The sequence below is a fragment of the Macaca nemestrina genome, chromosome 14 (genome assembly GCF_043159975.1).
Source record: "Macaca nemestrina isolate mMacNem1 chromosome 14, mMacNem.hap1, whole genome shotgun sequence".
NCBI lineage: Eukaryota > Metazoa > Chordata > Mammalia > Primates > Cercopithecidae > Macaca > Macaca nemestrina.
Genome location: NC_092138.1, coordinates 36,693,899 through 36,718,349, shown reverse-complemented (window position 1 = coordinate 36,718,349; position 24,451 = coordinate 36,693,899). Strand labels below are relative to the sequence as shown.

The window sequence follows — 24,451 nt, the reverse complement described above, 5'->3', positions numbered from 1 at the left end:
AAATGTCATGAGGCTAATGGGTTTACAGTGAGATCAAAGAAGGAAAAATACAACTATCCTTAAGAAAAAGTTGATTATTTTTATAAAACAGATTCACATATATGTGTCAGAGTATCAGACCAATATAGTATGCTATTTAAACACTACTAAATCTAACACAGCATGGTAAAATGCTGCATCCTTCCAAGTTATTTTCTCCATAGAAAAAAGTCAAAACTCGGCTGGGCACGGTGGCTCATGCCTGTAATCCCAGCACTTTGGAAGGCTGAGGCGGGTGGTCAGGAGATCGAGATCATCTGGCTAACATGGAGAAACCCCGTCTCTGCTAAAAATACAAAAAAATTAGCCCGGTGTGGTGGTGGGTGCCTGTAGTCCCAGCTACTCCAGAGGCTGAGGTGGAGAATGGCGTGAACCCAAGAGGCAGAGCTTGCAGTGAGCTGAGATCGCGCCACTGCACTCCAGCCTGGGCAACAGAGTGAGATTCTGTCTCAAAAAAAAAAAAAAAAAGTCAAAAATCATTAATACGTTAACGGTGATCACTTCTTCTGTGGAGTGGCATGAAGCTAAAGACAACTTTCATTTTGGATTTTATACACTTTGGTTTTTAAAAATATTTTGAAGATAAACACGTTACTTTTGTAACTAAAACAATAGTCCTTTGAAAATAAAATATAAAAATAAAGACCAAGAGTCTTATACGATCTATATATTTGAATTCTAACCTCAAATAAGCAAGTCACAGTTAACAGTGCAACTGAGCCTTATCTCCTTTGGAGATGCCCTGCATCTTGTATGTCTCAGGCTGATAACCTAAACTCTGAGCTTGGTCTGTCATTTAAGTGGAACATCTCTCAGAGAAATAGAATGTGATTCAGGACAAACACATCTTGCTTGTTTGTTTGCTTTCCCCAATGCAGGTGGGCTGTCACCTGCCACATGTACAGCAAGCTGAAGTTAAAAAAAACTGTTGTGCTTTATCTATGCAGAATGTACGTTGTGGTTATGTTATGCACCACGGCTGTGGGAAGTAGGGGTCCCCCATATCAGCCTGAGGCAAGAAGCACAAAAATGATACTACTGTCATACACAGGAAAAAGAGAGTCAATAGTTCACGGGCTATCACTAAGATAAATGGAGTTTTGAAATTAAATGGTGATTGCCCTGCTAAATTGAGAAGCCTGAAAATGCACATATATTAAGTGCTAGAACTGCCAGGAAAAGGAGTGATTTTGTGTTGCCGGTTCCTTCATTTTCTAATTATGAAAAAATAGGATTCTTAGAGAAATATATAAATTTCCTTGTTGTTTCCAAAAATACTTGGGTCACTGATTCCCTCTTGTTTGTAAGGTGACCTGCCAAATAAAGAGTTCTGTAATGTTCACATTATTATACAAAAAATATTTACGAATTGCTTTGAGAAACGTAAGAAGAGGATAATATCAAAAGATAATTATCTCTGGATGGCTTCTTCCTAGAGAAATTTTAAAGCAAATATCTGCAGCAGTACTCAGTTTATGCCTTTTACTGTGTATAATAAAACAAGTAACAACAACAATATAATCTCTGAATTCTTTACAAAAAACAACTCCAAGACATTATAGTATTTGGAGCAGTACTACAATGAAAAGTGCTTCACGACTCACAGATACTTCATTTTCCTCTGAGCTCTGAATAATTTAAAATTTTATGTTAATAAATACCACTATAAAAATTAAAATTTTGATTTTTAACAGATGTTTATTGTCATTTCTAAAATGATCTTAAAATAATTCCATCGTAGCTGAAAAATATACACTATTGCTATGTGGAAGAGTATATTTACTTAAATGACCTATGCTACATAAATATCCTGACATTAGGAAACAGAAATGCTTATTATATCTCTGTAAAGAAATACCCGAGAAAAAGGGCTTTATTCCAGCCCTTCTCTTGTGCCTTCCAAAACTACCAAAAGAACAAATGACATCCTTGAAAGTTCTGTAAAATCTTTATCTAAATCCTTTGCGGGGTGGAGAGAGGGATACCATACATCCTTCCGGAATGTAAATCCCATGAGAGGGATGACCTGTCCATCTTATGCCCCCGTCATCAAATGCAAGCCACTATGATCATCTCTGTATGTATTTATTAAATAAAAAACTGATAAATGAATGAAAGAAAAAAGTGCTCTTTATTCTATAATTTTTCTCAAAACCATTGAAATGATGACAAGCTGGAATCCCCAACTGATGTAATGAAGATGATTTTATTATATTTCAAATATATGCTTTGTGACAGAAATCTTTTTATGTGGATCTCAATTACAGTTTGTTTTTTTTTAAAGCTGTTACCCCTCCATTGTCCCCAAAGCAACAGGTGTCAAATATAGAACTGTGACATCATGAAAGCTAGGAAAAGACCTGTGGATCACAATTTTTTGTCTTTTGCTTTTTCAAACTACAGTCACTTATTACATTTCACACTACTTAGAGTTTTTAGAATTAAATATGGGTCAACAATCACTAAACGCATCAACCAGTGACACTTATTAAAATAAATCATACCAAATGGCCAGCATATTATAAGCTACTGTGACACTACCATTGCTTTCATAAATAAAAAATGAGAATTAAACTTTCACAGTAAAATATTTCACTAGACTACATTGCAAATTTTGACATAGTCGATTCATCATTGTAAAAATCAGATGAGGCTCAGTCAGCTCTGGTCAGAAAGCTCATTAGTCTATTAAAATTATACCTTTGCCAGAAGGTCATGATTCTTTTTGCTGAAATATGTCTGCTATTAAGTAAAAATATTTCATGACCATACTTTTTTGCTTTGTCCAAAGCAAATAAATGTTTAAAACTGATGATTTTCTAAATTCAATTATAAGCAACAGATGGCTCTAGGAAAAAAATTTGAAAGTTTTAATTAACCTTAAACACTATTCCTGTAATGAAAAGTAGTCAATTTATTTGACTACTTTTTCCATTTATTTAAGTAAAACATTTTATTACTAAAGAAAGATGGAATATATTTTATACTCCCAACAGAAAAAAAAGTCCACAGTTTAAAATTTTGTTCTAAAGGAAGTTTCATTTCAGAACATTATTAGTAAAAAGAAGACTTCAAATTAAAACTAAAAGGGATTCCGAAATAAATTCATTTTCATGGGTTTGAGAAAAAATCTGTGTAGTTCTTAATGCAAATTCCCTTTCATAGGTGGCCACACATCTTGACAACAATATACCAGTGTTAGATTATGTTTTCATTGACTGTAGGACACATTTATCTTTCACTAGAACACTGGACTTCCTTCTGGTCTTGTGTTTGTTTTCAATTTATTTAAGTCCCTTTATTCTAAGAGAGAATATACATGAGACTTCAGAACTCGCATTGTCTCACTTGATTATTCTAAGAGAGAATATACATGAGACTTCCAGAACTTGCATTGTCTCACTTGATTATAATACTTCAAAAGGAGAATGGGTTGATAGATACATTATCATCACTGGCCAAATGGACACCTAGAAGAAGACAGTTGTTCACTGTGCCCTGATAATAATAACTGAACATCACATACCTTCAGTTCCTATTAACCTAAGAGCACTCTGTTAAATAACTACATACCTAGGAGCAGTAAGATTCTAACCCCCTAGCATATCGCTCTTCTGAGCCACACCCAGATGGTCTACAAGGACCCCAAATTAAGAAAGTCCAATATGTACTTCCTCCCACTAAACCCTATGCCTCTCCCAGTATTGAGGAGCCTTGCACATGGCAGGACCAATCACCCAGCTGTTTATGCCAGGACCTTGGCTTTATTCTGTCACGCTCCTTAACGAGTCTGAGTATTCAACAAGCCTGACCACTTCTCTCCAACCTAGGTTCATGCTAAAATCACCTTTCACCTGATTATTGAAACTGACCTTGCTGCCACCATGGTGAGCCACCATATCCCACATATGCATCTTTTAAAATTTTTCTAGGAGCCCCATTTTAAAACTTTAAAGAAAAGGGCGAAATTGATTTTAGTAATATATTTTACTTTAATCTTATAAATCTAAAATATGTTGACAATATAAAAATATTCAGTGAGATATTTTACATCTTTTTTCATATTAAGTCTTTGAAATCTGCTGTGTATTTACACTTACAACGTATTCAATTTGGATGCTAAATGTTTAAGGGTGGTTACATGTGAAAGGTAGGCTACCAAAACTATAGTTGTATTTAAAGTGCTTCAGTTTTTAAAAGTAGCTGCTTCAGATTTTACACATAGCAAATTTAAAGTTAAATACAATTTGAAATTCAGTTCTTCAGTAACACTGCCACATTCCAAGTGCAGGGTAGCTGTAAGCAGCCAGCGGTCACCACACAGACAGCACAGCTCCAAAAGACCGGAGGTTTCCTAGAACTTCTCAAGACTCAGAGCTCCCTCTTCGTGCTTCATGCTCCAGCTCTACTGAAATTTCAGTTCCTAGACCTTACAGTTCTCTCCACTGCCAGGCCACAGAGCATGCTGTTCATTCTTCTGAACCCTCCCTCCCAGCTAGCTCTCCAGGGCACAGAGTAGGCATTATTAGGCACTGTTTCTTCCAGAAAGTTTTTCTACAGTCTTACACTGCCAACTCTCATGCCCAAATCTAATAAGGTCCTTCACTACATTCTGCATTTTTACAATAATAAAAGCTTCCACACTGCTGAACAACTGTCTGTCTAACTTTCAATAACTTCCATTACTCGGTCATATTGTTAACACCAGAAAGCAAGTAACTCTATCACCTAACTACAGAGTAAGTCCTCAATAAATAGTTATTGAATAAATGAATAAACAAATGAGAAACCACCAGGAATTCTGCTCCCTCCTTAAAAACATTCATCTGTTCTGATCCTGACAGACCAAACAAGAACTGACAGGAATTTATGCTGCAAGGAGCTGTTGGTCATTAGCCATCAGCAATGAATTCACCGCTTTGTTCTTATAGGGAAGTGATGGTCACAATCAAGCTAGTATCTTCCATAAATTGTTAGACATCAAAATGTTGAGACAGCAAAAATGTTCAGTTGCAAGCATTATTTCCAGTTAATTTAATTTGCTAAATCCACAACCGAAAGCAATTCAAATTTTTTTTGTCTACTTTGGTCCCCAAAACTAGCTCTTACATACACTGCCAAAATCTCATGTTTATGATATATTATTTTACTAAAGATATATGGTGAATTCCATTTTTTTGCTAAGGTTATTTCATTTCCATAATTATTTATATCCATAAACATAAACAGAAACATTATCTCTAGTTTTAAGAAATTAAAGTGTATTTATACAAAAATTTAATTAAGAGTTTCACAAAGTTTGTGCCTCTTAGGTCTAGTTTTTCATAATTTTCATATATTCTGTTATTACTCCTAAAACAAGGGAAAAATTAGTTTATATTTCTAAATAGTTTCAGAAGTCAATTCCTTCTCAAAGTGGAAAAAAAGAAGTCAATAGCATTGTTTCCCCATATCAAAAACATCAATGGTCACTTCATGGAATTTCTGGGTTAAAAGGCAAAACTAAACACACAGATCTAATTTCACCCCTTCCACAAACTCCCTAAAAACAGTAAAGAGAATAATTATGTAAGTGTAAGTTCAAATGATGAAAAAAAAAGGGCTGGGCACGGTGGAACATGCCTATAATCCCAGCACTTTGGGAGGCCAAGGCAGGAGGATCACTTCAGCCCAGGAGTTTGAGAGCAGCCTAGACAACAAGGCAAGACCCTATCTCGACAAAAAATAAAAAATTAGCTGGAAATGGTGGTGCAAACCTGTACTTCCAGCTACTCATAAGGCTGAAGTGGGAGGATCACCTGAGCCCAGGAGGTAAAGGCTGCAGTGAGCCATGACTGCACCACTGCACTCCAGCCTGGGCTACAGGGCAAGGCCCTGTCTCACAAACAAACAAAAAGAAAGGAAAGAAAAATTTGGAAGCTAGAAAGTAAACAACTTCAGCAAAACTGGGAAAGCTGCATACTAAGAAGGCAAAATAAAAAAGCCAAAACCAGACCATTCATACTCCAGGACCTCCCAAAGATATTGGTGATACCAGGTGCGTCTGGAGGTGTTAAAATTAGGGTGGGGGTAAAGTACAGAGAACTGGCTGAAACCTGCTGAACAAGAGGTTAGGTTCCCAGATTCCTTCTTCAGTCTCTGAAACTAAGCAACTCTACTGCCACAAAATGGGGGAGGGGGTGGGGTGGGGAGACAACTGAAGGTTTATTCTCAGAGCCAGTAAAAGAGAGGGTCTCTGGAACACGAGGTATTGCTGAGGGTAGAGTCGATATAGGAAAAAAGGCAGACTTAGTGAACTTCTCCCTAAGGAGCACTGAGACCACCTGCTCTCCTGCCTCACTGGGCTCTAAGGTGTCCACAGCCAGGCTTTTACCCTCAATCTGGAGACTGGAAGTCTTCTCTAGAGATACCTGACCAGTATCTCCCCAATGTAACGCCCAGCCAGATCATAATCCTTCAGGTTAACTATCTGACTCGACCTAGAAGCACTGGGCTTCTACTCAATCCCATTATTAAAAATGGGCAAGCAACCAGGGATGATCAGACATCCAAGCACAGCCTCATGGAAGATAAACACCAAATCAGGTAGACAACAGGCAGTCAAAGACTGTAACAGGATAGAAGATTCTGGGACAGGTTTCTCAAAAGACATGAAATTGATATGCATCCTGGTGTACCTGAATACCTTGAGAGGAGATGGTATTCTATTCAGATAGCATGGCTCAACTGTGAACAAACTGTGTTTACAAAGCAATAATAACATAAACCCTCAACTACCTATCCAACCACTGTATGTAAAATACATGGAACACCACCGGAGGGAGGAGAAGGGCACATCTCTGTAGTGCAACTGACCGAAGCAAACTGAGCTAAACCTTCCCCTCTCCAAAACGAGGGGTCATAGGTCATGCTTGAGACTAAAAAACAAAGTAAATATAGGCATATTATTTAGCTCTTTAGAGGCAAATGACAATAAAGAGATGGATGGGAGGATGGATTGAGAGATACAGACAGACAAAGATAGTTGAATGTGGTTTCCTTTGAGGAAAGGGAAGTAAGGAGAGTAGGAGAAGAGGAACAGCTGTCTTTCACATGATAAGTTGTAGAAGGACTTGACAACTTAAACTATCTCTCAACAACCTAAAACAAATATGCATGCCCACACAACTGCTATATCAAAAGTCTACTCCTTTAAGAAATAAAATCCTGGCCAGGTGCAGTGGCTCACACCTGTAAACCCATCACTTTGGGAAGCCGAAGCGGGCAGATCACGAGGTCAGGAGACTATCCTGGCCAACATGGTGAAACCCTGTCTCTACTAAAAACACAAAAATTAGTCGGGTGTGGTGGTACGCACCTGTAGTCCCAGCTACTCAGGAGGCTGAGGCAGGAGAATCGCTTGAACCCAGAAGGCGGAGGTTGCAGTGAGCCGAGATCACGCCACCGCACTCCAGTCTGGCAACCAAGCAAGACTATGCCTCAAAAAAAAAAAAAAAAAAAAAAAAAAAAAATCCTGCTAAAATGTCATCCCTGATTTAGAATTAGTATTTACTCACCAGCTACTATCCTAGGAGCTACTGGGTCAAGAGAAAGGGAAAAGAACAGTTAACAGTTTCAAATTAAATTCGTAGGAAGCAGTTAGAAATCAGTAAACCCAAATATGTAACAAGGTATACAGACAGTATGCAATAGCTGTCCTTCTCCTCTGTTCTCCACGTTCTTACCAGTAAGAAGGAAAAAATCCATGACAACGACATTAAAATAAGGAACAAGAGAAAGCAAAGGCCATGTGCCTAAAATGGTAGAAGACAGAACGATTCCCTTCCACCTGAAAAGTTGCAAGATATCATAAATAATAAATAAACAAAATCATTGCAAGGAATGTGAGAACACTGGAGTGAAGAAGAAAGGATACTGTATTATGAGGGGATTCCCTCTCTATCCCAGTGGTTTTCAAACTTGTTGGTATCAGGACTCCTTTATATTCTTAGATGTTATTAAGGATCACAAATAACTTCGATTTATGTGGGCTTTATCTAACAATACTTTTCACATTAGAAATTAAAACTGAAAATTTTTTAAAATATTTATGAGTTCATTTAAAAATAACAAACCCATTACGTAATAAAGTATTTTTATGAAAATAACTGTATTTTCTAAAACAAAAAAAACCAGCTTGAAGAGTGGCACTGTTTTAAATTTTTGCCAATCTCTGCCTGGTTTAATAGAAAAGAGTCTGATTCTCATATCTGGTTCAGCATTTGATCTGTTGTAATATGTTGTTTGGTTTAAGTACATGAAGACTATGCGGTTTCACACACATAAATACTTGGAAAAGGAGATGTATTTTAATAACCTTTCCAGATAATCATGGACATTCTTCATGATACTTCAACAAAACTTAAATGGTAGTTCCTAAAGGTAATTAACTTTTCATACTACGTACTATGGTAGCTTAAAATCCACTAGTCTATCAGGCATTTGGAACAGACAGTTTACCCAGGCATAATTTGGTAACATCATGCATTGGTCATTTAGAAAATACTCTCACGAGCTGGGCACGGCAGCTTAGTCCTGTAATCCCAGCTACTCAGGAGGTCAAGGCGGGAAGACTGCTTGAGCCCAGAAGAGCTCGAGACCAGCCTGGGCAACACAGTGAGACCTCATCTCTACCAAAAAAAAGTTTTAAATGAGGTGGGAGGATCGCTTAATCCCAGGGGATAGAGGCTGCAATGAGCCATGATGGCACCACTGCACTCCTACCCGAGTGACAGAGCAAGACCCTGCTCCAAACACAAACAAAAAATAGAAAATACTCTCACTGAGTTACACCAATCTTCCAAATGTTGGCATATTTCATGACAAAATATCAAAGTCTATATTAATTAATATCACCACTGATCTCATTTAAAAGGCCTGTAAGTACTGGGAAATTATCACACTGATGGATACAAGTATTCTAAAATTCCAATTTTCACGTAGAAAGCTCAAATTCTATCACAGGCAACAAATCTTGTCATTCACTTTTTAGAAAATGTCTGCCAAATACATAAAGTAATTATTGTTTGGCATTCATTATAGAAAAAAAAAAAAGTTGCATGAAAAAGCTGGTAGTACAGCATGCAAATCAAACTATCACTAAAATGCTTTACCTTAAGGCCATGATGTATTATAGCAGGTAGTGGAAGTGCTTTCAAAGTGTATTTCCTATCGTATCACACAGAATGTAAACAAGGCACATGTTCAAGAATCAAAGACTTAATATAATTAACCATTTTAAATTTCAAGGACCTTCTTAAGTGAAACTGGCCTTTTTTTTTTTTTTTTTAATGCCAGGTGCATGGCATTGGAGAATACAATGGTTACTAATGCAATTTGATGCCTTGGTTTGATGTATGGTAAGTGCCAGCCATTTTCAACAGTGAGCTGCGGCAAGCTTGTACAAGCTCCTGAGAGTGACTGCTAGATCTTCGAGAATTTTGAGAGCTGGCTCACATCATATTGGTAGTTTGAAACTGGACATAGTGAGAGTATTTCAACCAATGAAATCTGCAAACACTACAAATGAGGGGCTGTTTTCTCCTTTTCTAGGAGAGCTTCACCAGCCGTTGCACTTGCATCATTAGCCTAAAATTAAATGCCTTAGGATGTCTGAAAAGGGCTTGGAAACAGAGTCTGCTGATCACACTTTGAGAACCACAGTTCTGTTCCAAATAGTGATTTGTCCCCCAAAGGCAAAATGGCTCAGCCAAGATACCATAGCAGAGACTGAACTCTTCTGACTGCTGGCCCCTGTGCTTTCAAAGAATCCCAATTCCTTCTGAGAGGCTGTCCAATTCATTTCCTCTACAAGAAGGGAGAAAAAGTCAGAAATGGATGAGAGGGTATCCTGGTAAATAGCAGTACTCATGGGTCACAGTCATTCCCTAGGCACCAAACTGCTTAAGACTCCCAGCTGCACCATGTGAGGAAATGGCATTTTTAGCAAAACTGTCCTGAACAAGATTGCTTTTCAACGTGCAATCTCCGTGCTCAACATGAAGCAAGAGCTGTATTTCTGAACTTCTGTTTTAGAGAATATCAACCTATTCATCGTATGGTTTTCAGCAATAACTGCAGGGGAAGTTGGTGAAATCTCAGATTTTTACACAAGAGCCCTTCTATGCCCTGCTCCCTTGGAGATGACAGAACACTCCAGTTTAATGGGACTCCATTCAAAGAAAATTCCTGTAGTTTACAAACTGCCCAGCGGCTGTTTAAAATACAGTTATGTTCGTAACAGTGTTAGAAAAATAAAGGGGAAAAAAATCACTTAAGAGAATAATAGCTAAAACTGCTAACGTTCTTTGAGTGCAAACTATATATCAGACTGTTAACGTTTTCATTTCATCCTCACAACCACCATAGTTTACAGATGAGCTTCAGACGGTTAATCTGCATAGCCAAGGTTGCCCAAGTGGAGGATACAGGGCTCAGGCAGTCTTAACCCAGAGCCTGCACTCTCCATCTCAACCGAAGGGAGGCTTCTTATAATTACGTGATCTAAAGCGTGATACAGATGAATGCAGAGAAACTTTGATATTGAGATCAATAAATCCAGTCCATGGCTGGCTAAAACAGTCCTAGTATCTGTGTCTAACCAGTAGCTCATGTTAAAGACCTCACTTAATTGTGGGACCACACCTAAAATATACCACAGTGAAATTATAACTCCAAGTATGAAAATGTTCTCACTTTACACAAAAAGCTTTTTTTGTGGATTTTTAAAACATACCCTTCTGAGGAAATGAATAACCTAATTTACATTAAAATATGAAACAAAGAAAAGTAACCAAGTCCTGACCCCCTTCTTCTCAGAAAAACAAAGAATAATGAATTCTTTGTTATACAACAATGACCATATCTTTCCAAAACTATAATCTCTCTGCTTTCAATCACTGTTGACCAAGCAAAACCCTACAGACTGTTTAGAGCTGTCTAACAGCTGCCTCAGTTTGGTATGTGTTTGTTGGTATTGACCCAGGCAGTACCAGAGTGAAAGGAGTGACCCTGTCTCGGAAACTCCAGCCTGGCTCACTCACTCAATTAAAAGATCCGTCAGTAATCACTACTCACACAGACAAGATCAGAAAAAACTGGACCATTCAGCAATGCAAGTAAGAAAATAAGAATATTTTTTCACAACACTCTTTAATCATGAATTATCTGAAGTTCTACTTATCTGTCTAATAATGTTTTTAAAATTAGTCCTCAGGAAAAAAATGACTTCAAAACTGAAAATTTAAAGGCTCCAATCAATTTCCTTTTGCCTCACAGTTTTTCTCTCAACAGATAAAGAAAAATCCATAGTAACAAGATAACATTTCATGCATTTACACATTTCCTCCTATAGACATCTACAGCCTTCAGAAAGTATATTATTTGTAGTCATGCCCATCTGACATTTTCCATTTTACTCAAAAGATTTTATGGTTTGGTATTACAGCAATATACAAATTTGACAGCTTGCAATAGGATCTAGTCCCTGTAGCAAATCATTCTGACAGTTAAGTACTATACAGCTACTAATGTACTATTTTTTTTGCACTACACTTATTTAAAAACCTTACAAAGTTGGAGACATGTGTATGTTGAAATCCTGAAGAACATTATCTTAATGATGTTATATAATTTTATACTGGCAGTATTAAATAATAGGACACCATATATCATACCACAACCATCTCATCTGTAGTATAGTATCTCTTACTCCTCCTTTAGAATAGTTCACTATTCAAAGCACATTTTGTGCACATTAACATTACTGATCACTGTTTAAGCAATAAGTTTTCTCATTATTGTCAATGTTTATTATTTTCTTAGAACTTCTCCGTCTTTAAAAATACCTGAGCCTGTGAATAAATTGGTACATGAGTTAATGTGGAACATAATGACTTTTTCTGATTGCCTTTACAACACCACTTCTTTTCTTTTAGCATGATGAAAGATAATCAATGTCTCTACATTTCCTAAAATGCATTAACAGAGGCCCTGTCAAATACAACCTTGATTCCTTTAGAAAGAAAGCCAAGTTGCTCATGAACATTGCTGTAACATTACATGTTACATGTTACATGTAACATGTAACATTAGAGCCAAGTTGCTCATGAACATTGCTGTAACGTTACATGTTACATGTAACATGTAACATTAGAACTCTGAGTGATCTCACAGCACAAGAGGCAGAGCCCATCTTTATCTCTTAATAATTCTATTTTTAGTATTCAGTACATCTGATAACATGAGTCAAGTTAGCAAGAGAACATGCGCCTTCGTCTAAGAAACAGGAAGCGTGATTGTATTTTTCCCCCTTGATTCAACTCTTGAGATGGAATATCACAGTGAAACTACTCTATTTTCAGAATTGATGTACCTTTCAAAACTATAATCTTTGGCTTTCAGGTTCACTATTATTTGCCTTCAGGTACAAATTTTAAAGTGTACAGAGGCTTCTAAGCAGAATAGTATGGTCTCAGCCAGATACTGAAAGGCTTGTAGCTCAGTCATCATTGCAGTGTAAATTCCTTTTCAAAATAATGTTCTTCATTCAGAGAACACTTGTGCCTGTGCTTCGTGCACTTGTCAAATACAAATCAGAGGTCATCAAGTGCCCAGGGGCAAATTCTGCTATTCCAAAATTCATTTCTCCCTCTATTTGCTTGTAGAAATAGGATTTCAAATGTAAAAATCCTAGAAAGGAATAAAGATACAGAAACCAAAGGCACCATGCTACACCACTGTGAGGACAGATGCATTTGTGACCAATGAACGATGCCAAGTTTTTTGTTTTTGTTTTTTGAGAGGGACTCTCGCTCTGTCGCCAGGATGGAATGCAGCGGCACGATATCGGTTCATTGCAACTTCCGCCACCCGGGTTCAAGCAATTCTCCTGCCTCAGGCTCCCGAGTAGCTGGGACTACAAGCAAGCACCACGCACACCTGGCTAATTTTTGTATTTTTAGTAGAGATGGGGTTTCACCATGTCGGCCAGGCTGGTCTCAATGCCAAGTTTTTTAATGCAATGACAGCAATCAAAACAGACATCCACTGCACTGATAGATGTGATTTAATATTTAAATATTCATACAACAGCCTATTTGAAAACTTTATCTCCAAATAGAGTATTTAAAACTAATGGTTGCATTTAGGGTCTGCTACAACTTCCTAAGATTTCTTAAAGCCCACAAACCTGCTTTGCTAGCTTACTTACAAAAATACCACAGATCTTTAATTAATTTAAGCTGCAGGAAATGATCAATGTATACAATAAACATTCATGGTAAACATACAGCAACTACCAGAAATCCATACTATATTTTTATTCCTTTTGCTAGATTTTTTAAATGTCCTTCCCTTAAATTTTATAATGAAATCTAAGATTTTTACGGTGATCTGCTTCCAAACCCTACCGCCTTCTTCCTTCTGTGTGATCATACTACAAAAACATCATTTGTTATCTCTAAAGTCCCATCCTTAATTCTTCTTCCTGATCATTTTTAAATTGTAAAAACAAAATAGGCCATTCTGTCTTAATGTGTGTTTTATACATCTCGACGCTTCTTTGTTTTTGTCTGTGCACAATTTTGCTCTTCTTCCAGAGATTCAGTTATGACTATGGCCAATCAATCATACTAGTAGAGAAAACAAAAGACAGAAAGAAGAAAAGGAAAAAATTCTGAATAAATTCTAAATCTATACCACCTGGGGTTAATTCTTTTCTTTCAAGTCCTCCAAGTGCCTCAGGCACACCAATCACCTGTGACTTCACACAAATCCCTAGACGGGCTATCCCTGAAGCACACTTACATGGGAAGAAGGAAATGTCCTCAGCAGCCTCCTATTGTACTACGAAGTGCCAATCCTCGCATATTCTTTTGGTGAACAGAGAAGGTGCTGCAGGGCACAGGGAAGCGGTTTGCAGTAATAGGACTTGCCGTAAGGATTACTTTTCCCATACAGTGAAGTCATTCAGAAGCAAAGCGATTTATTCTAACGGGCAGGTAATAAAAATACTAAGTAATATAAAACCTGCATTAAATATCAGAAGAATCCTGAAGCTGACAGGGAAACTGGTTCTTCCTTTAGGATTGGTTCTTCCTTTAGGAAAACACACATTAAGACAGAATGGCCTATTTTGTTTTTACAATTTAAAAATGATCAGGAAGAAGAATTAAGGATGGGACTTTAGAGATAACAAATGATGTTTTTGTTGTTTGATCACACAGAAGGAAGAAGGTGGTAGGGTTTGGAAGCAGATCACCGTAAAAAGCTTAGATTTCATTATAAAATTTAAGGGAAGGTCATTTAAGGATATGACAGTCCTTAGCCCATTCAGCTAACTTTTCATTTCTTAAGATTTGTTAACATTTTTATTTCTTCCCTGTAACAGGATGACTCTACTTAACAACCTGGTAGTTTTGGATAGCAACCTGTAGCATTTTTTTAGCTGGGCAGCAATTGCTTTAATTACTCCACACAAAAGTGAAATATTGTTAAAGAAAAGGAAAGAAAAAACAAATTTAATTGGATGGAGATCACTACAGCCAAACTTTTCATTAAAATGTTTTAGGTTTTTAAAAGTTAATTATTAAAGTATTTAAAATTGGACACAGAAATACAAGAAAACAGAATGTCTTGAAGATAAGTCTAATGCCATCATTGTTGTCCATTTAATTGTATGATGAACAAAGGCCACACCCGTGACATTATCAAGCAAGGTGGTTGGATGAGCTAAGGATCTCCATGAAGCACACACCATTTTGGGATCAACAAATCCACAGAAGAGCACCAAAAGACTTGTTTTCCATTTGTCGTCATTTTTTAAAAACTGGCCATTATACATAAGAGGAAAAATCTGCTCAAGTAAACAAATCCTTTCCTGTATCCTCCACAAAATTCTCTTTGCACAAATAATTTAACAGAGGAGCTTTTCAAAAGTTGTAGGCTGAAACTCTGAATAAATAAAAGACTAACAACAATGTTACCAAAATATTCAAATATCTCTGCATAAATTCCAGTATTTCATATTCTAGAAAGACTGCTAATAATGAGCATTTTAAAAATAAACAGCCTTCATATATTGGAAGACATTTTAAACTTACGCTTACTCACCAGTCATTCTATTAGCCTCTTGCAGTTACTAGCTTTTACTACTGTTGTTTATTACTTATTCAGAAAAACTCTAACTTGCCCCAAGGGAAAGCAGCTCTTTTTATACAGCTAAATGAAAAACTAAACTAAAAAGCTGTCCTTTGGAATTCAACACTTCGAATGCATCATGAGCAGCACTTTCGATGCCCTACTGCCATCCCTTGGGCTAAAGCACCCCAGTGTACAACAATCTCTCGCTCGTGCTCTCTCTCTGTCTGCAGGTGTGGCCAGAGCCCTGGTGAGGCACTAGAGAAGGGAAGTGGCAGTTTAAGAGCAACGTTAAGAAACTGGTGCAGCAGCACCACCTGGTGGGTACTGAAGAGATGCAGCCCTTGCTGCTGCTTCAGGGATGAACCACTTGTCCACTCGGTTTTCAATCCCCAGCTGACCAAAAGTTCCAAGATCAGAATTTTCAACCAACAAGACGAGTACTGCATGCATGTTTCATAGGCTCTCTGGAGTACTGCTGGGCTCTACAATTTAATCATATGTCCCCTGTGATGCAGATAAGTTAAGTAATGCCTTGCTTTAGAGCAGTATGCAGAGACGTGTGTCAATTCTCTACTGTTACATTTAAAGGAGAAACCGTTGAAAGGCACAGGCCATTTGTTATTGTCTGCTCACACTTCTCCAGCCACAGTCATTTTAAGCCGGAAGCACAAATAATGAATAATGATTTACTGCCTTTTATTCATTTCATAAATATTTACTCAGTGACTACTATGTGCCCATACACATATATCACAGAATTTTAATCTTAGGTGAAACTCTATTAGTATTCAATTTGGTTGTTCAATTTCTACAAGAACAGGTAATGTTAAATTGCTAAATCAGACTATATGATTAATAAGTACATAGTAGCTAATATTCACATGTTACCAGGCTTTATTGCTTTGCTGACGAAAAAGAAATTTTGATTTGAAAAAAGAAAAAAATTCCAGGATTGTTTTTCAAAACATTTGATAATTTCTGTTCTGTCAGTCTTGAATTCAGTTCTTCCAACCAAGATATTCTGTAAAAATGGCAAATATTGAAAATGTTCTCTTTCTGTCTATATCTTCGCTGTAGACCCATGGGTTCTTAAATGAGAGTGATTTTGCCTCCCAGGGGATGGCTGGCAATGCCTGTTTGGTGAAGGATGCTGGAATCCTATGATGCACATGACAGTCCTCCACAACAAAGAATTATCTGCTGTAAAATGTCAATAGTGCCAAGGCTGAGAGAACAAAAACTGTGTCTTATTCAAAAATGTACACTACTTGGCAAGATAAGTGATAACTGTTTGGTGAAATAAATTGATTATGATATCTAAACAATTCTTATTATTTTCCAGTTGTATGAACAGGAAGGCAGAGTGGACAGTCGAGTTCAGAAAAGGAATGCCCACAGCTCCAGAAAAAATACTGAAACTGACACTAGCAGACACATATATATTTATGAAATAGGCAGAATAAAATAGCTTACCTGGACTTACTTTGGCCTGGATGAAATACCACACAAAACTACTCTGCTTTCCTGCCGGCCTTAAACTTGTTAGATTACCATTTAAACTTCAGAAGAATGCCTATGTCAGGAAAGTGTACCCTTAACAACATACAGGCAGAGCATCCTATTCCCTGGAAAGGTGTGCTTCATCCCCCACATAAGTAAACCGTATTATTCAAAGCCAGCCTCTCTGAGTCTGATCACCACGGAACGTCAGTGAAGACTGGGGCTCAGACGACGGACTGCAGTGGACTCACAAGGATGATGATTCCTTCCTGAGGACTCTTGGTGAAAAGGAATCCAGACTTCTGGTCATTGCCCCTGTCATACAAACTGAGTAATTCTTCCCCCCAACTGAAGTTGCTCCTCGTATTATTATTCTACTAAAGATAACGACTAGAAGCATTTTGATGAGGATCATTCTAAGAAACTTTCCATAAATATAAAATTATATGAAAAATAATCTGGTCTATAGGCTGCTATTTTCATCCAAAAATATTTCACAGATCTCAGTTTGTATCTGTAACCACAGCTCTATGTTATCATTTGAATAGACTTTAGGTGATCCGACATTCAGTTAAGACATGCTCTTCTAAAGGTACCGATCACTTAAGGATGGAAACGTTCCACGAGAAACCTGTGATATGCGCGATCAAGATGAAGCACAGCATTGTGAGGAAAGCGACAAGCTTCACCATTCTAGACATAAGAGCCTGACTGTAGATGAAATAATCCTGCTGCCCTTCCCTGCTGTTCTCTCAAAAATCCTCTGGGACTGATGCGGGTAACGTTAAATCTTTAAGGAAGTATTTATGGACCAGAGAAGCCAAGACATAGGCCCGTGGAGGCAGCCTCAAGAGCAGTGACTACTCCCTGTGAGGGTACTGCACTGGTAACAATGCAGACACAAAGGGGATTTTAAAAGGTGGTGGTAGGATTTTGACAAGTATATATTACTTTTATAATCAGGAAAAAAAAAAATTGAAATGTTAACATTTGTTAATATTTGTCACACTAAACATTAAATTATTTAACATGTGGTAGTTCAACTGTTTTTTGGATATCATGTCTTACAGTCCTAATTCTTACAAACCTTTTGTTTGTTTTTTGGTGTCTTTTTTTTTTTTTTTTTTGGGTAATCTGGGTATGAGATTTTAAGCTTTCCTATGGAAGTCCAGGAGCTGAAGAATTATACTGCCTTCTTACTTCTTCTGACAGTCACTGTGACCTCTAGAGAGCAATTTAAATGCCCCACTCATTTCCATTTTAGAATACAAAACTTCCAACTACACATGCTGAGCATCCTAAGCCCGGCACTCACATCAGCCCACAGCAATCTTCAGTTCCGTGAAAGGCCCACATATTTCCTAGTGAAGTGAAATTCTTGATGGAGGTATGATGGCAAATAACAGTGTTCACTTTCACTTCTCAGAAAACAAAATACAGGAGACTAGATTGTGAGTTCCTGCAAGAGAGGCCCAGAGATGGCACACCCAGCTCCCCATTGGGGAAAAGAACAGTGGGAAAACAAGCAACAGTCAAGAAGAAAGAGTCATAGTGATGGTGCCTGAGATGCAGTACAGTGGAAAGACCTTCAGTGGAAAACAAGGACTCAGGAAATTCTAGAGTTTTAGGTCCACCTGTAAGACGTGCTCCAATACATTAAGGTCATGCAGTTGTACTCTGGGGAATGTTCTAATTAGGTATATGCAATATAAGGGTCTAAACTAAAGATCTGTTGGCTCATAATTGAATAAAACTACAAAGTTACTTCAATGTTAAAGACAATAAAGGCCTATATTTTCAATGAAAAATACTCTTAACAGAAACCAACGGGAAGATTTTTACACAGTTTCTGAACAAGTCAGAGAGTTTGGCCTATTAAGTGACTTGTACCTATTCAAGAGTGAGAAAATATTTTCGTAAAAATAAAAGCCTCTTTATTTCTCTGTGTGTCTCTTCTTGGAGAAGAGATAATGAAATTAGGTTAGATACATTTTGCTAGATTAAGACCAACCAAAGAGAGTCAAGTGAGAAAAGTGAGAAAAATCTAAACAATTTAGTTAGATGGCTCAGCTCCAATACTGACAAATCTTACCAGATAACCTATAGTTTGAAAGTTCACATTAATTCAGGAAATGTATTACTACCTTTTTCCTCATTTCAGACAGAATTTGAGGAAGGTTATATGCAGACTTACAATATAACAGGAAAAGATTGTGTAAGAATAAATAAATTTAGGTTAAAGGAAAATAAGGGTAGAAAAGTAAAAGGAAACTAGGAGAAAATATATCTTGGGAATGTGTGCATTAATGGAAAAATTCAAACTTGAAATTAACACTGATTTATGAGGTAAAAAAGAAGCTTTGCCACTCACCAATTTTAACCTCTGTAAAGGTATTCTGCCTACATCTATTTGTGTCCTTTCTGGGACATTAGTGAATCGAACTTCTGGGACCGCAACGGCGCACATGACATGGGCCCACCTACAGGAAAGGAGACATTAAACATAAACAAAAGTTCCCTAAACTTACATACTTCAACTTCGTGATGCCAGTTCTCACAGACGGGAAATACACAGATGAGCAAGAAAGCCAAAAGCCTAAATCCATCATGAACAGATTCTGAACCGTAAACCTCCTGAATGGTATCTGGACAGACTCAGTACCACAGCTGCCCAACAACATTGTGCCACGAAGAGCTGGTAAAGGCCCAGGACTCTATCCTATCAAAGTGCATATATTTTTCTACACTTGATCTGCAAAACACTGAAATGTAGGTTTCTTATTTCACGTGATGCTGGAATATGCATGTGCTTAATGTACTTAAGCTAATCAATATGTGCCAAGAGATTAGTTCAATAAATAAAAGGTATGAACTGAGTATAGCATATAACCTTTTTAAATAATACAAATGTCATGAAGCAAACTTGTTCAAGTAGCAAAAGTTCTCCAAAAGAATTAATGCTAATCTTTAATTATATTGTTTCTCGCTGCAATCTTACTATAATCAATGAGACCCAGAGACAAAGAGAAATGAAGTTTATGTTGTACCCTGGTTTCCTACTTTTTTCACTTTCTGCAAAATGACAACTTCTCATTAATACTATTAAATGTCTCATAAATGTTATATCCCAAAATAAATGTAAAGAATCATGAGGCTTGAAGAGATCTTGAAAGAATTGTCAAATCCATCAACATATTTTTAAGCCAAAGCATATTTACTTCACTCAAACAGCATTGGACTCTATACTGTCTTTCAAGACCACAGGAGGAGAAAACAAGTATCAACCCCACCAGGGGATTCTTCCACACTGAAATAAATACTATCATTCTATAGAAAACACTATTTCTTTTTGTTGTGGTCCAAGCACAGAAAGAAAACTTCTTATCACCTGTCTTTATACAGGAACCACCTAAACCATCTCACAGTGTGGCATCCAGTGCAATATCCAAGAACTAGTGAAGACTTTTTAGTATAGTGCAAATCATATCAACCAGGACTGTGGAAAAAACATCATCTTTCAAAAATTAAGCAAACCCTACAGCTCCTTGCAACAAATTTCATTAATGTAATAATGATAAATACCTTCACTCCTCCTTCCCAGCAATCAGAAACATGTGCACATGTAAGAATTATGCTAACTCCACCATTACATTACACCAGGAGTCCTAACTCCAGTGCCCAGCGGGCCAGGCGGAATGTAAGCAAATACACATATACCAGGAAATCATGGTGAACTGAGGAGTACCTGCCCCACTGCTATCTCAACCTGTTATTACTGCCTTATAGGGATATACAATCATTTGCAATTAAAGATGAAAATCTGGATTTTTAATGTAAAAATCTCTCAATTTAAAAATTTTAGATGCAATTTATAAAATGGTGCATGGGTCCTACAAAACATATCTTGGACCTGAATCTGGCCCTCAAGTGCCAGCCTGCAAAATCTGCCCAGGTTATTTTGACATGTCTCTATTCCAGCATACCCTGTAATAATATGCTTTGGCCACATTTTCAATATTAAAACCTGGTCATGAAAAAAAATAAAATCTATGTAGAACAGTCATAAAAACGAGACTGCCTTCCTTTTATGTTCACTTGTGACTCTCTTTCAAGACTCTCTTCATATTCTCCACCTAATCCCTTTAAATCTTAGTATCAATGTTTTCTCTCAATCTTTTCTAATTTAGTACACTTATATTCTTGTTAATTTGCTAATGTAAAAAGTAAATGGTTTTGTTTTATCATCATTGTTATGACTGAATTATCTAAAGATCACAGTTTCACGTTCTTGGGTATGCCCTGTTTTTGTTTGTTTGTTTGTTTGTTTGTTTTTTGAGATGGAGTCTCGCTCTGTCACCCAGGCTGGAGTGTAGTGGCGCGATCTCGGCTCACTGCAAGCTCCGCCTCCCGGGTTCACGCCATTCTCCCGCCTCAGCCTCCGGCCACCACGCCTGGCTGAAGGTATGCCCTGTTTTTAACAGACCAATAGCATTCAACATATTAAACACCAGGATTCTAATGGCACCTGGATGATATGGGCTACCTTCATTTTTAAAACTCTGTAAGTAAAAGAGGGGTTATTTTTCATGGCTTCAAATACAAAGAACAGAAGCGTAATTTGGACTACTCTTGCCCTGCCGAGATGACAGTACTAACAGTAGAAGTCTCTGAAGCACAGAATTCCAACCTCAGATCTGAGCAGCAAAAGCTTTGAAACCACATGTATAATGAGAGGTAAAGCGAACTGTCATCCAAAGGTTCTAGAATGGAGAAAGAAAAACAATGAAATTCAGCACAGTTAATGTATTACTTACTTATTGTTCTTCGTTTGCTTAAGAGCACCTCCTCTCAAATTGCAGAGACAGCATTCCTGGAGGGAAAAGAAAATACCACATGATGACCAGACCCACACAACAAAAGTCATTACCATTCATCTAAATATTCTCAGAAATCCTGATTTTTCATTCTAAAATTAAAACTATCAGGAATTACATGAAGGTCTATCTCTGAGAAGTTCAAAAAGAAAGATAGAGGAGGGGGGAATGGTAAAGGTATGCCCCTCAAATTTCAGGGTGTAAAATTCTCCCAGAGGGAACCATCATGAACCTGGTATCATTTTAAATTGACATTGTCATCAAAGGAAAGCTGTGACACAGAGAACCCAGCAGTCCAGAGAACCTAGTCTGCATACCTAGGTATGTGCAAGAATTCTAGAGCAGAGAATGCACACACACGGTGTAGCCTTGTGCTCTGGGAATTCACTCCGGGATACAGGGCGGCTAATGAATGTAGTGTGGACAGGCTTTTTTCTAATACAAGAATAAGCAAGAGGCTATTTTTAAACGATACTCTTTTCACCAAAGTAACACTTGGGCCTCACTCTTTCTGTGGGCAAACAGTGTTAGAAAAAGTGTCCTGATCAACCCCAGCTATCCGGCCCAAGAAAACAGCATCAAGAAACGTTTTGCTTTATCCTTCCCACATAAGCTTATCCTCTCAGCATTCTTATGTGTCTTAGCTTAGAATGTAATTTTCCACTCCAAGATGACTCCAATTGCTACACAGATCTTACTAGTTATTTCTCACTACACTCTCATGAAAAAGACCAGGATAAGGAGGACCAGAGAGCAGTGCACTGCCCTCTCATGACCTAAATTGTTTTTACATTAAATACCAAAGTAAAATTTTTAATTTCAAGCTTGTCCTCACAATTTTCTGCATTAACACATTTTTTAAATCGGAAGAAGTTATTTGGGGTTTTTTCCTCCAAACTTCATATACAAAACCTCTTTACCCTGTCCACTAAAGTGATGTTCCTAAACAAAATTTGACAATTTTGCCTAGCTTTACGAGGAATCCACTTAACTGATCTACCATTAATGAGGTGTGAAACTTCATAGCTTATACTTTTCTGAGGAAAACGATACAAAAACAACTGAAAGAATCATGTATCTATGTAACTTTTGTTAGGCAGTAATAAATGCAAACAACCAGAAATGTCCAACAGGCTTGTGTGTCTGAAAAGTCTCTGTACGTCTATATGAAAATTCCTGGATTCAGAGTAGTAAGAGATACATTGTGTGTATTGATTTGAATCCACTATAAACCCAGCTCGAGGAAATAACAATTCAATGAAGAATTTTCTCTATCCATACCACAAAGCCATATCCTAGAGGCCCTTGGAATAACTGGTTTTGATGAATCATACCAAGAAAGCAAAATTTCACAGTCCAAATACTGAAAATGAGAACTCTGGTAGTTCATTTCATAAGTTCTCAATTTTAGGTATTTTTCCAGTAATTTAACACACTTTCTACAAAGAAAGAGGAGGTGAGAAAGAAAATGAATGAATGAAAAAGGAAACAAAACTTGAGGTCAAGTGCTTTCATTGTACACATGAAGATGTTAGTTTCAAAGTGGGAACGCAGCGAAGAGTTGCGGACTGTGAAGGACTCAGGCTCTAAGAGAATTAGATGTCTGATTAATGAAACTAGCAGTGAGAAGAAGCCTAAAGGGACAAGTTAGGAAAGTTAACTACAGCGCAGCAGCATGGAAGCTGCTCAAAAGCACCTGATTAGGATCATTAACAGGTACACATGTTCTAGAACACCAATCTAATAAGAGGAAAAAGTCCTCTAAAATACAAGGTGTAGGCTCAAGATTTTAAATGGAGTTAAGATGCTCCACCATCACAAGAAGAAACTCATTCTTTCTAGCCTCCCCTCCAAGTCACAGAATCTAATAGACAATTCCAAGTCCTTGGTTCACCTGACCTCTTAGCACCATACAATACTGTTGATTCTTCCTGAAACATTTTCTCCCTGTGGTTTCCATGACCCTTACACTCCTCACTGTCCTCCTGTGCCTCTAGTTGACTCTCAGCTTCCTTTCACAGGCTTCTCTTTCACTATCCTCAAATGCTGGAATTTCTGTAATAGCCCCTATTACTTCTCTCTCCACACATGCCTGCTGAGCATCTGATCCACTACCCTGATTCGGATCACTCTCTATAGGCCAATGGCTCACACCTTAATTCCCTGAGGTGTCTGGCTGACAGTGCCACAGGCATCTCAAACACACATGCAAGAACTCTCTTCTTCTCAAGCCTGTACTCCCCCACTGTTTTCCATCAGTGGTGCCCACTATCCATTCTAGCTCATATTGGAAGACATATTTTTCCTCTCATCTTTTAGATCCAATCAACTGAGTTCTGTCAATCCCACCTCTAAATCCACCCTGTTCTCTCCATCATCACTGCCATTCGCTGATAGCCCCAGTATCCTTCACGAGACCTAAACTATTGCAATAGCCACCCAGAGCTCTGAACCCCATGAGAGAAGGTTTTTAATGCTTCTCAGTATTTAATATGGCCTCAGATGGCTAGAATCATCAGGTCTTGGTCTTGGCCAGCTTCACTGTGTTTAGACGCCTCAAGGACCTCCACGAGGTTCCTTCTGTCCTAAACACTTCAGAGCCAGCCTGTGCCACTCATCAATAAACTAAGCACATTCTTGACATCTCGACCTAAATGTTACTCCCTCAAACAAGAATCCCCAATCCCTTGGCTCAGGTACTTCTATCTCAGGCATTCCCACTGACACTTTCACTGATACTCCCCTTTTATTAGCTTTATTACTCTTGCAACTATTTGTTGCATGCTATCTGCTGCCCTCACTAAACTGTAAACTCACTGAGTGCTATGAGAATATCTGTCAGGTTAATTGCTCTTACT

The 24,451-nt window shown here is 37.7% G+C and overlaps 1 protein-coding gene across 9 annotated transcripts in view; it reads right to left on the bottom strand.

The window, feature by feature from the left end:
• The window catches only part of LOC105489137 (lysine demethylase 4C), a 416,176-nt gene that overhangs the window by 106,979 nt on the left and 284,746 nt on the right, over positions 1-24,451 (bottom strand). For 7 of the 9 annotated variants that reach the window (XM_071077763.1, XM_071077765.1, XM_071077764.1 and 4 more), the window contains 2 exons: positions 21,534-21,589; positions 19,091-19,199 (listed from right to left, as the gene is read on the bottom strand). In XM_071077763.1, coding sequence (XP_070933864.1) covers positions 19,091-19,199; positions 21,534-21,589 — 165 coding nt within the window. The remainder of the gene's footprint in view (positions 1-19,090; positions 19,200-21,533; positions 21,590-24,451) is intronic. The other 2 variants (XR_011612551.1, XR_011612550.1) reach the window with 1 other exon arrangement.